Below are 13,398 nucleotides of genomic sequence, written 5' to 3' on the forward strand. Positions count from 1 at the left end.
GGCTAGTGGGCCTGATAAATAAGCATGCTCAGTAACTCTGTTGAGTTTCAGAAATAGTCATTGTGGTATTGAAGATCACATGTCGGGACCCGGAAGTAGAGCTGTGACGTCACCACTTAACAGACCCATCGATACAGACGGCGTCCCTGTAATCGCCCATATATGGTCACGTTTGAAGCAGTTGAGGGGGGAAACAAAGAGGAAAAAAATCTAAACTTTCTATAATTACTCCAAAACTACTTTACCAAATGCTGACAATCAATAAAGTTTGCTACTAAATAAAGATACAAAGACATGGAGAGGAGCATAGTGGTTCAACAGCCCATAAATACATAAATAATGGAGAATGCTAACATGATGCTTTATGTTGACATGCCAACACTAGCTATGACTGACATTTTTTCACTTCTACTGAATAATCTGCTGTGAAAAAACATCCACATGGGCCTATTTAGACTTTATTTGTGTGAGATAAATTTGTTTATATTCCGCCAGAAAACGGCTAAAAATAATGAATAATTGTGTTTCCCAAAGCAACTTAAAATATGAAACTAATATATGATATAGACTCATTGCATGCAAAGTGACACATATCAAGCCTTTATTTGATTTTGATGATTTTGGCTTAAGCTTGTAAAAAACCCAAATTCAAAATCTCAGAAAATGTGAATATTGTGAAAAGGGACTATATTGTAGCTCAAAGTGTCACCCTTTCATCAGCTAATGAATCCAAAACACCTGCAAAGGGTCCCTGAGCCTGTAAATGGTCTCTCAGTGGTTCAGTAGGATTCACCATCATGGGTTCAGACTGCTGGCCTGACAGTTGTGCAGAAAACCATCATTGACAAAAGCCTCAAAAGGTAAAAGTAAAAGAAGTTGGATGTTCTCAAAGTGCTGGATCAAAGCACATTAATAGAAAGTAAAGTGTGAAGAAAAGTGTAGATGAAAAAGTAGTACAAGCCGCAGGGATGAGCTCAGTCTGGAGAGGACTGTCGGGAAAAGGCCATTCAAAAGTGTGGGGGACCTTCACAAGGAGTGACTGAGGCTGGAGTCAGTGCATCAAGAGCCTCCACACACAATGATGAAAATATCTCTTGTACACGGTGTGGCTGCAACTAATAAACTTTTCCTCATTGAATTGCCAATTCACTGAAATAAAACTCTGGTCACTTACAGCATATGTTATCCATCTAACTAAGTCAAAATTACAAGAGGATTAAAACCTGTAATATGCACTTTAAACTCTTGACTTAATGGAATAGGCCACTGTTTTTACATACTGAGATATGTTCTTGCCTTCGCTTAGACGAGTTCATTTGTACCTGTCTGGTCTTCACGCGTGCCCTCAGTCACGTAAACACAGCACAGACGGCGTTAGCATTTAGCCTCTCCCTCTCTCCTCTATAGCTCCAAAACAGGTCAAGTTAGAAGCTACCGAGCTCTTCCACGTTTCCCCTATTTAAATATGGTTACGTGAAGTGTTACACGATCCAAGTCTAGTTACACAAAAGGAAACAAATGTAAAAAGCGGATAATAAGGGGAACTATATTGTAAGCGTAATAATACCAGGAGTAGTTCGACGTCCGCACAGTAAAGTGAAGATATTACTGTACGGATGTGAGTGGAAGCACATCACAGCAGGAGAATGGCCGTGTTGAATTTGATGTTCAGTAACAATATCAAGTCACAGCGCCCCCTAGTGTGAATATATAAAAAGCAATGTGACAAGTGACCCCCATAATCACTTATTGTCATGTCAGGGGCAAACGTTTCAAATCTGGGTAAGTGATATATGTTTGGGTACTAAAATTTGCTCTTCTCATCTCGTGGGTCCCCCCCCCTTTGGGAACCACTGTGACAGAGTGCAGAAACATAGGATCTGCCACTTCAGCTCCATAAAGAAATGAACTGGACTAACCAGTTTCCACACGCTGCACGCAGATTTAAAGTGCATCTGACACATAGACACCATTTTTGCCAAAACATAGTTGACACAATTATAGTCAAGATTTTGCTAAAAATATTCCCAGTTTTCTTTAGTTTGACCATTTTTATAGTTTCACTTCCTTATTGGACACTGACAGGAAGTGACATAGATAGAGGCAAACAAGTTTAAACTGTTGTTGTGCATGTTATGTCAATGGGAGATGAGTCAAACTGCTATGGAACCTCTATCTATAGATACAGACGTGTTCTTTGGAATCACCCATATATGGTCATGTTTGAAGCGGTCAGAGGGAAAACAAAGAGGAAGGGAAAAAAAATTACTTACCTCCTATTTCTCCATCATCACTTAGGAAAATATCTTCAGAATTCAGCATTTGTCAAACGAAGATACAGAGTTCAACAGATCATAAATACTTAACTCTAGAAAACAGACAATGCTAACCAGGAAGCTCGTGAAGCTAGCGTTAGCTTCATGTTACGCTAACGAGTGCCGTTTTCCCGCTTCTCCTGAACAATAACGCTGCAACTAACAAATATTTTGGTAATGGATTAATCTACCAATTATTTTTACGATTATTCGCTTGGCTGTGAATGTTATTATTTAATCACATAAAGCTAAAGTAGCGCCGCTTGACGACATGGTGATGGATTAAACTTAAAGTGAGTGTTGTTGGAGGCACTAAGTGCCAATTCTGCTTTCTGATTGGATGAGACAAACTTAACTCAACATATCCTAACTTGAAAAACAACATAGGTTTCCATCCAAAAAAAAAAAAAATGTTATTTTTGCTCTATTTTAGTCTGTGTTTACTAGGAAACGATTAATCAATTACTAAAATAGTTGTCAACTATTTCAATCATAATCTCCAATGTCAATAAATGTGTGAAAAATTGTGAATAATTTGAGGGAAAATGGGGGGAAATTGTGGCCGAAATAAGGAAAAATTGTGTAAAAAATAGAAAATAAAAATGGAGGAGGACCGGGGGGATTAGGAAAACAAGATAAAATTGGGGGGAAAGAAAGATAAAATGGGGACTAACATTGGGGGAAATTAGGGGAGGGAGGAACTGGGTAAAAATTATTAATTTGAGCTGAAACAACCAAGTCACTTCCTTTAATGCTGCTGGACCGACAGTGTCAAAACATATGATTTTTTCCTGGTCACTTGTTTCAATACTTTCCATTTTTTGATACCATTAGTACCAAAAATTGGTTTTCAGATAGCATACTGGTATCCTTTAATGGTACCCAGAGCTACTGAATTAGATTAGATTGGTTTATTTGAAAGGGGACAGTGCAGTTTCATATAACACATGAACAAACGTAGTTGAGAAAAGCCAGAATTAACCAGAAGGCTGTTTTTCATCTGCAGTGCCCTGGCCAAGATGTAAAGAAGCATTAAAATACAAACATGAAAGTAGATTTACAAGTCTTTGATAAATCAATAACAACAATATAAATGACACTGTAAAATAGCTTAAGGCACACAGTACCTACAAAAACACATGTGAAGGAGCATTCTGCAGGAACATGTGACTGTGAGAGCCTCTACTGCTGTGAAGAACATGTGCTCCAGAGAGTTACAGCGACGAGGAGGCTCTATGGAGCTCCGACTGTGAGCACTGGCCCCGGGGCCACAGCGCGGCATGAGGCCCACACGTGTGCTACTGACAGTGACTCAAAGTCTCAGATCTTTCCTCATTCTGGGTTTGGCTGAATCGATAGTTACTATATTGACTTATCGTTCAATAAATGACATATAAACAATAGATTTTTGTGCGTGGTATTTATCGTCTGTACATTTCTTTGCATTTTTTGTCACATTTTTCTCATGTAATACTATAATTTTTAGCCTCAGTTAGTTGTATTTCATTTATCGTGGAATATTGGAAGATCCCGTACTTTTCGAACAGAGGCTTACCGTTATTTTGAAGCTTCAGAGTTAGTTTCTATGGCATTTAAAGGTCGTCAATAATATTGTTTATCAGAATATTTTCATTGCTCACTATATCGAACTTCATATCCGGTTACCCTAACAGGCCTAGGTCTGGGGATAAAATATTCCAACCCGGTGTCAGAGCCACAGGAAAATGTCCAGCCTCACTTACAAACACACCAGTTCACTATCAGAAGACTATCCGGAGCTATTTGATTTTTGAATGGAAAAGAATAAGAGCCAGTGCCAAGGGTCATTGGAGAAACAGCTCCACCTGCAGGTGGCCGTCCCCTTTGTGACGTCTTTAATCAGTAAATATTTTATTATTAAACGTACTCGGCGTTAGGCCAAATGAATGATTTTCTGGCAGTAGATTCGCTGATGATTGAACCATGGTCTGCAAAACTACATCGTCGGCTGCAGACATTTTATTTAGAACAATATAAAAGGGCCAGAGTAAGAAGCTGTAATGACATTATAAAGCAGCCAAGTGAAAAAGTTACACAAGCAACAGTTACTGACAAGTCATGATCACAGTGGGGTTCAGCTGCTCAGTTTACAAACGCTAACCGTCTTTTCTATGAATGATCTGAAAAAACAAATCACTTCCTTTGTCTTTTTTCTCATAATTGACAAATAAATAAAAACTTAAAAAACGTTTTTTTCCCGATGTAAACTAAATTAGAAGTTCTCAGATGATCTCTGCCCATGGACAAGCTCTCGCGGTTGCTACCAGCTTGTGTGTTTTGTTGCTGTGACTGACTCTGACTCTGCTCTTTGTGTTGCAGAAATGGTTCCAACTGAGGAACGCCAAGTGGAGACAGGCCGAGGGTCTGCCCCCAAACCTGGGCTCAGTATTGGACTGACCCAAATCCACGTCCGGGACTCTCTCAGACCTACTCCAGACCTTCTCCCGGACCACCTCCTGGACATTTTATAGGACGACTTCCAAGGACCTTTCCTATAGGACTAACGGACTCCTGCCCAGCTCCAGGACCTGTTTCTAGGACTTCCTCCAGTGTATCATCTCGCTTTCACAAAGACTCTCTGTGTTTTGTGTGTGAATATGAAGACGTTGATGTATTTTATCCTGTTAATCCATGGTTTACATAATAAACCTTACACGGCTCACTGTCTGCGCCAGGAACTCGAACCCCTGACCTTTGGATCTGTTGATGAACACTGTAATCAAAATGGCTCACATTGTCTACATTTTTGGCGACAAAACCTGAAACATGGATAGAGCCAGTTTATTATTGTTTGGCACAAACTTTTGCTCAAAGGGGATTTGGGATATTGTGTTTAGCTTTGAAATAAGGCAGTTATAAGAGTAAAAAAAAATCTATTTTATTTAATTAAGTTTTAATTAACCTTTGCAAAACGCCGGCCAAAACGGTCATTGTCCAATTATACCTCATAGCAACCGTTGCTACTGGACATTCTCTGGATCTCCTGCCATAGAAAGAAGTAGAGTGCGCCAAAAAGCTAAAAACTCCCTCTGCTAAATTTTGCAAATACTCGTCTACCATTCATATTGTTATTTGCCAAGATTTTTATGAGCTGTCATTGCTCGACATTGTCAAAAAAATATATGTTTCTGCCGCTGGAATATTTGGCTCGTTTACTTTTAGTGCTAGCAGCCGCTGCCCACACGTCTCATGTTAAGTCTGCGACATAAGCCAGTCTGGCTCCACTTGTGTGAAAGACACAAAAGCTGTCTTTACACAGGCAGGCGCGACTCAGCCCAAAGCCTGGTCACCCCAGGTCTGACAGGTATGCGTTTAGGCCCGACCTCTGACTGTGGCCAAAGCGTGCTAAACCATGACTAGTTTAGTGAGTTAGTGATGTTCTTTAGCCGCTGTTAGCGAAACTTTAGCTGGCGTTAGCATAACACTTGCAAGTTGCTTAAACCTTCATAGTTCATTTTCTGCTTTATTAGCCTTAGTTAACTCTGAATGATTCCATGATCCCCACCAGAAGGCAGCATATGCCCACATTTGTTCTCATCGCGGCTTACAAAACTTTAATGACAATCTGTACAGGGTGCTCCTCTGCGGGGGCGCCTTCCACAACGAGTCGATACGTGCACGTAGAGTGGCGCTATGTGAAATAGCGGCTAAAGTGGTCACAGGTCGCAAGAATGAGGAAGTTGTAACTTCCTGATTTAAGTTAGAAATGCACTCTGCTCCTGTAGGTTGAGCTAGCTAGCTGACTTAGCATCAACACTCATGTTTTATCAATACTAGATTAACAAAAAGAAGAGAACTTACCCGGCAGTTGGCTACCAGAGCAAGGTAGATCCAGGGATATTTTCCGATTTGATGTTTATTGCAACTCGTGTGCTATTTTAGGATATGATTGTGCACCTTTAGGACATAGGTTTACTATCCTTTTTATGCTTTAGAGTAGAAAGTATCCAGTAGCCAATCTTTAGAGTCAATAATATCGACAATGATTTAACGCCTTAACAATGATTAACGCCTTATTGTGAAGATTAGGTCATACATTTACTTCCAGGTGAAATTTCATGTTTAGAGAGTGCCCTGGCCCCAAGGCTATGTCCTCCCCTCTATACTATTATTATTTTTTTTAAACATGATTTTAATTTAAAAAAAACACAATTATGGAAACAATAAGTAAGTTTTAAGGCCACAACACTATAAATTGCACTCCTAAGATGTGCTGTACTTATAATAAATGTATATATCAGATTTCAGATTAATGTATGCCATAACGTATATTTCGTGCGTTAATAATTATTTGAACTCCGAAGGAGGCGGGTCCACTTTCAGCCATTTTTGCATCATGGCCTTTTAGCGAGCAGCTTCTCCACCGATCGTAATCCGGAAACTGTACTCTTAAATGCAATCCTTGACCGTTGTTGAGCTAAGTGATCGAGAGATGATTTGTGATATGTAGCCTGTTAGTGCAGCCAAACAACCCCCTCCCTCTCTGGCCCCTATGCTGTTTCCGGACGTGGCTTCCTGTGTTCACACCCTGCACAAAACAAACTCCCCACACATAAGGCTCTATTCAATGCAAGCAGCTATAGACTCAGTGTGCGAATGAAAACATGCAAACTCAACGTGAAACAAGTGACTGTGTGAGAGGAGACACTGAAGGCAAAACAATCCGAGGAATTATATTATACACAGAAACAACTAATTGTATTCAGATACGGTTACACTTTCATTTGAGTGTATTTAGAATACAGCTACCCTTCTAAAAAAAAATCAATGAAAACATCGCAGTATACTATAACTTTCAAGGTTTATTTAGTCACTTGGATTAGAGATGTTGAAGTCTTTTACTTTTACATGTTTCTGCCGCCACCTACAGGCCGTCCTCGGAAGTATCATCAGCGTGTGGTGAAGCATCTCTATCAGCTGTTCTTTCTTCCAAGGCTGGGCCAGTCTGGAGGTCCTGTCGGGTCCATCACACAGTAAATCCTACATAACTGAAAAAGAAAAAGAAACAACGGGACGACTCACATGAACAAAAAAAAGCAAAAGAACTAATACACCTTGAACTTTTACACATTTAATTTGGTTATTTTGACAACCATAAACATGAAGATTTTATTTTGATTTTTTTTATTGAACGTTTACACACAAGTAACAGACAACTGTGAAGTGAAAGCAAAATGACACATGATTCTGTTATTTTTCAAAAAATAGAAAACCGAAAAGTGTGGCGTGCATAAGTATTCATACAGCGTGAATGAATACTTTGTGGAACCCTCTTTTACTGCAATAACAGCAGAAAGTCCTTTGTGGTTTGACTCTACAAGATTTGCACATGTAGAGAATGACATTTTAGCCCATTCATCTTTACATAACAACTCAAGCTCTGTCAGATTAGAAGGAGAGCGTTTGTGAACAGCAGTTTTCAGACCTTTCCACAGATTTTCAATAGGATTTATGTCAGGACTTTGACTGGACCATTCTAACACATTAATATGTTTGTCTTTAAACCATTCCATTGTAGATTTAGCTTTGTGCTCCGGGTCATTGTCCTGCTGAAGGTGAATCTCCGCCCCAGCCTCAGTTCTCTTGTGACTCCAGCAGGTTTTCCTCCAAAATGTCCCTGTATTTGGCTCCATCCATCTTCACAACTATTCTTGCAATCTCCCCAGTCCCTGCTGAGGAAAAGCAGCCCCACAGCATGATGCCCCCCCGTATATTTGACACTGGGGATGGTGCACTCAGGACGATGAGCAGTGTTAGGTTTGCTCCATAAATAACGTTTTGCATTTGGGCCAAAAAGTTCAATTTTTGTCTCATCTGACCAGTGCTCTCCTTGTTCGGTCTGTTAGTTTAGGTGGACGGTCGTGTCTTGGTAAGTTCTCAGTGGTGCTTTACTCTTTCCATTTCCAAATGATGGATTGAACAGTTGCTCCAGGAGATGTTTAAATCTTGTGAAATCTTTAACTTGACGCTGCTTTAAACCTTAAACAGCTTTATCCCTGACCTCTCTGGTGAGCTCCTTGACCTTCATGATGTTGTTTAGTGACCAATACACTCCGACCACAGCTCTGAGGGCCTCACAGAACAGCTGTAATTATAGTAGTTTACACACAGGTGGCCTCTATTTAATGGTTAGGCCAAGGAGTGAACATTCTGCCGTCATTAGGAATGTTATAAAGGCAATCTAATGCTGTATGAATACTTATGCCCCACCTTTCACTTTTTTATTTTTTAAAAATAACAGAATCATGTATCATTTAGCTTTCACTTCACAGTTGTCTGTTTCTTTTGTGTGAACTTTCAGTAAAAAATTGAAAATAAAATCTTTATGTTTATGTATAGATTTGTGCAAATGTTCCAAGATGTATTAGTACTTTTGACAGGCACTGTATGTATTGTAAGTATTCAGAATACAATACTCTGATTAGACAAAGTAACATACATTTTCAGACAAGTATTCAGTATTCTGTTATAATAAATATATATATATATAATAAATAAATATTATAACAGAATAGTAGTAAATAGTAAATACAAATGTAAAGTATTCTCCCCAACACTGTGCACAATAAAGGATGAAAACGTGGAGCTTGTTTAAAAGACTGCTGCCAAGTTGTTTTAATGAGTATATTGAGTTTGTATTTGTGTCGTGGCTTGCCAGTCTGTGGGGATGGTGCATGTGTCGCCTTGGTCCACCAGTTGAGAACCACTGATTTACAGAATAGGTTTAATTGGAAAGTGAGCAGCGGTTTACTGGGTTGGGTGTTGTTCTGTGGACCTTCAGCGTGCTCTGCGGCAGTTTGCAGCCGAGTGTGAAGCGACTGGGATGAAGATCAGCACCAACCAGAGGCCATGCTTCTCTGTAGGGGAAACAGTGGCGCCCTCTGCAGGCCGGTGGAGATCCTTCCCTCAAGTAGAGGAGTTTAAAGGCCCTATACCAGGCTATGTTTGGTTACAAACAACGAAAGAGTTAATGACATTGTCAGTTGTGAGTTAATGACATTGTCAGTTGTGGTTTAAACACAGTTTTAACATCCTTATTCTTAACAGGAACAACTTCATGAGCAGGTTTCACAGCTGACAGTGGGACTTTTCAGGGTGCTACAAAATGCCAGAAGTTTGTGAAATTGATATGAATGCTTTATTATAAGATGTACCGTATTTTCCTTCAATTATTATTATTTTTACAATATACTGGAAGAGGACCACGCTAATTTTGTTCCTGAAATAAAGATAAACAAGTATCTCGGGGTCTTGTTCTCAGTGACAGACGGACCGGTGCAGCGTCTGCAGTGATGCAGCTGCTGTATCAGACTGTTGCTCATGAGACCTGGTAATGGAAAGATCACGGGCATGAGTTTCCTCTGCAGGGTGGCTGGGGGAGGAGCTCAGTCACTCGGGAGGAGCTCGCAGTAGAGCTGCTGCTCGACTGGTGTCCGAGAGGGAAGTTTGAGCATCTCTGTTCAGACTGCTGCCTCCGCGACCCCGCCCCCGATAAAGAAACACAAAGACCATTTTGCCAAATGGTTCACAAATTTGAATAGTCTTAATCCATTCAGCTTATATTTGTTTATTCATACATTCCTTTTTGTTTCCTGACTGGATTTAATGTGGGAAAAGCATGACACTATCATGTCATGTGGACAACATCTGCACAGTACACTCCACAGCCCCCCCTGGCTCTATCCAGTACTCAGATTTTGTCCCATGGAATGGAGTATTTTTGACCATTTTTAGGCGACGTACGAAATGCCTTATTATTTCCACAAAAACACATTAAATAAAACCTGCCAAACCTTTTCTTCTAGTGTCAGCCCCTCTACAGTAAAGGTTTCACCTGCAGTGCTTAAGTCAACACTGTGCCTACACTACCCTCCTCTGTAATGTAGTTATAAAAAGGATTTGTTAAGTGATAACAAGGCAAACATCCTGTGTTTCTAAATGAACATAAAGAGCGCCCTCTGGTGAGTGGATTTGTTAATACAATCCTTTATTTAATAAACTTATGCCGGGGTTATCACATGGGGAAACCCATGGCCATGTAATAATGGAACATTACAAATGTAACGCATCAAGAGTCTTAAGCTTTGGGGTTTGAAGAGGATTCTGTAGATTCTGTATAAAGCGTGACTTTAAGCAGGTAGAGTTTTAAAAGGAGCTCTTTTTTTTTAGCAGAAAATGTACATTCATGAACAAGAAATTCCTTTGGTTTAGAGATACAGACATTGTACAAACTCAAAGCACATCTGAGTTTGTGAGAGACGTCACTGAGGATGTTAGTTTGTACAAAGAGAATAAAGTCTTCCAGAATATGTGGACGACATGTTCATTGTCCTGACTAAAAGAGCAATGTCCTGGTGTAGAGATTGCTTTGCTGGTAGTATCTGTGGAGAAGTTTGAAACACACATCCCAAAATGTGAGATATCTAGAAGGTAAAGTCCATTTGATGTCAGGTACGAACTGCCCAATAAGACACACAGTGTTAGATGAAGAGATAAAACTGCCATTTGTTTTGGTTTCTCATGGATTGTTCAAAGTCTATCGACGAGCGACTGACTCATGGCAAACTAAGTGTAGCGGCCAGGATTTGCCCTTTGCAAAGGTCCGCTCTGACTGCAGTGTTCGGGCGTCTCAGACGCGTGTCTTCCTCCACAAGTAACAGGAGATATACTGTGTTCCAAAGGCTTTGTTGGTACCTCGTTGCCATCAACAATACACAGGTTCCAATAGACACGATCAAAAGATGTATGCCTCTACAAAAGATGTATGCCTCTATACTGCAACTCCTGAGTGCCCCTTCCTCCCCCCTTATATAGGGCAGGTAAATACATGAGCGCACACAGCGCCACACAGTGGCAGGAGGAACAAACATGGCTGAAATGGCTCCAACACTAGGGTTTCAGTGGCAAATACACCACATTTACATCCTTTCAAAAAAATACTGTTTAACGGCAATTAAAGGCATTAAGTAACCTTTACTGTGAAAAAAAGGTTGATATTTGACCGTGTAGTGACCCATAGCTGTTTGAGTGGTCACCACTCAAATATCAACCTTTTTTTCACATTAAAAGTTGCATAATGCACCTTTAAAATAGAATGAATGAAAGACATTGCGAACCAAAAAGAGACATTGATGATATCCTTGTTCCTACAAATGAGGCCTGACACACACATATAATGCTTCACATACCAATTTCGATAGTTTTTAGGGATTTATAGATTGTAAAAGCAGCATTTGGTGTTTACATCTGTAAATGTGGATACAGCCTAAGGATTAGGATAAATGTGGTGAAAAAAATGGAGGCTAGTTGTCTGATTTGGCTTCTATTGCAGTTCTGGAATCAGCCAAACTGTGTGCCTGGGACCTTTTTTTAATTATTATTTATTTATTATTAATTATTAGTGGCTGTACAAACAATCAAACAAAACATGCATTTGGGAGCAAAAACAAAACAAACAAAACAATTTACATCCAGAATAAAAACAGTGAGGGGTTAAAAAATACAAATACAGTTAATACGTTCCTGTCTGGTCTTTGTGCCGTGGAAGAGCTTGGTCGCTGCTAACTTCACCGCTGTTTGGAGCCATAGGAATACATTGGAAGAAAAAACATCTTTTGCGTGACTGAGCGCACGCACAAAGACCAGACAGGTACGTATCAACTTGTCTAAGCTCAGGTAAGAACATATCTCAGTTTGGAAGAACAGTGGCCTGTTCCCTCAATGCCATGACCGCAGGAAGAGCCGGCGCCCATGTCATTACTGATTTCTTAAGATTTGAAACCATTTCATCAAACCGAGGAAAGAGAAGTGAACAGAACAGGCAACTTTTGAGCAAAAGATTTGGTCAATTTGCACCGAAACTGCAAATCAAAATGTTCCAGGCCTTAACCATGGTATTTCAAATGAGTCCATACGCTAAAGATTGTCACGCTCACAAATTTTAGATTCAGTGCCCGTATGAGTCGGATTCAATGCTTTTCACTGAGAGACGACCTCCCATGACCATAAGATAAGACAAGATGAGTTAAGATGAGTTAAGATGAGTTAAGATAAGATAAGATAAGATAAGATAAGATAAGATAAGATAAGATAAGATAAGATAAGATAACATAAGATAAGATGGCCTTTATTGATTTCACAATGGAGAAATGTACTTGTTGCATTGAGCTCTGAGAAACGCTGTTGCACATGTTACTCTACAGTCTTGTTGTTCAGTCTGACAGCAGTGGGGATGAAAGTCCTGCTCCTTCTTGCACTGACGGTGTCTCAATCTGCCACTGAAAGAGCTGCTCAGCTCCTCTACAGAGTCCAGAGCTGGCATCTCCTTCGTCTTATTGGTGTTCAAGCACAGGTGGTTGCGCTCACACCAGTCCACAAAGTCCATGATAACCGACCGGTGCTCCAGGTCGTTCCCCTCAGACACATAGTCGTGCAGATGAAGCTGTCCATCCCTCACCCATCACACGATATCATCATTTTTGACAGATCATCGTCGCTTTTACCGCTGTTGTTTATGTTTAGAGTTCTTAACAGTATTTTATTTTATTTGTATTTATTTATTTGAAAAGGAGGGACAATACATATTAATGAACATTTTTACAAATGTAAATATGCCAGATTAGCCTTGGGGTAATTTCCATCTGCAGACGCCCTGGCAGGTTGATGTTACACACGAGTTAGTAAAAACATACAGAGACACTATATACAGACTATGTACAGACTATGTACAGACTATATACAGACTATATGCAGACTATGTACAGACTATATACAGACTATATACAGACTATGTACTGAGAGACAGGAATGAGAACAGTGATCACATCATGTTAAAACAAATAACAATAACAAGAGTGGACAACAGAGGAGAATATAGAAAACCGTAAATGCATCGACTGTATTGCACAAACCTCAATAATGCACATGCCCTGACAGACCTGATATTGCACTGACCCATATTGCACCGCTCTGTATTGCACTGACCCGCATTACACTGACCCCTATTGCCCAACCCATGTTATCGGACTCTTATTGCACAACCCGT

General features: G+C 40.0%; 1 protein-coding gene across 1 annotated transcript in view; it reads left to right on the top strand.

Moving 5' to 3' along the window:
* The window catches only part of hopx (HOP homeobox), a 7,508-nt gene extending 2,734 nt beyond the window's left edge, over nucleotides 1-4,774 (top strand). Inside the window, exon 2 of the mRNA XM_079557206.1 lies at nucleotides 4,674-4,774. Coding sequence (XP_079413332.1) covers nucleotides 4,674-4,751 — 78 coding nt within the window. The 3' untranslated portion in view covers nucleotides 4,752-4,774. The remainder of the gene's footprint in view (nucleotides 1-4,673) is intronic.
* Nucleotides 4,775-13,398: the final 8,624 nt, after the last annotated feature.

Source organism: Gobius niger (genome assembly GCF_951799975.1).
Source record: "Gobius niger genome assembly, chromosome: 5".
In the NCBI taxonomy this organism is placed as follows: domain Eukaryota; kingdom Metazoa; phylum Chordata; class Actinopteri; order Gobiiformes; family Gobiidae; genus Gobius; species Gobius niger.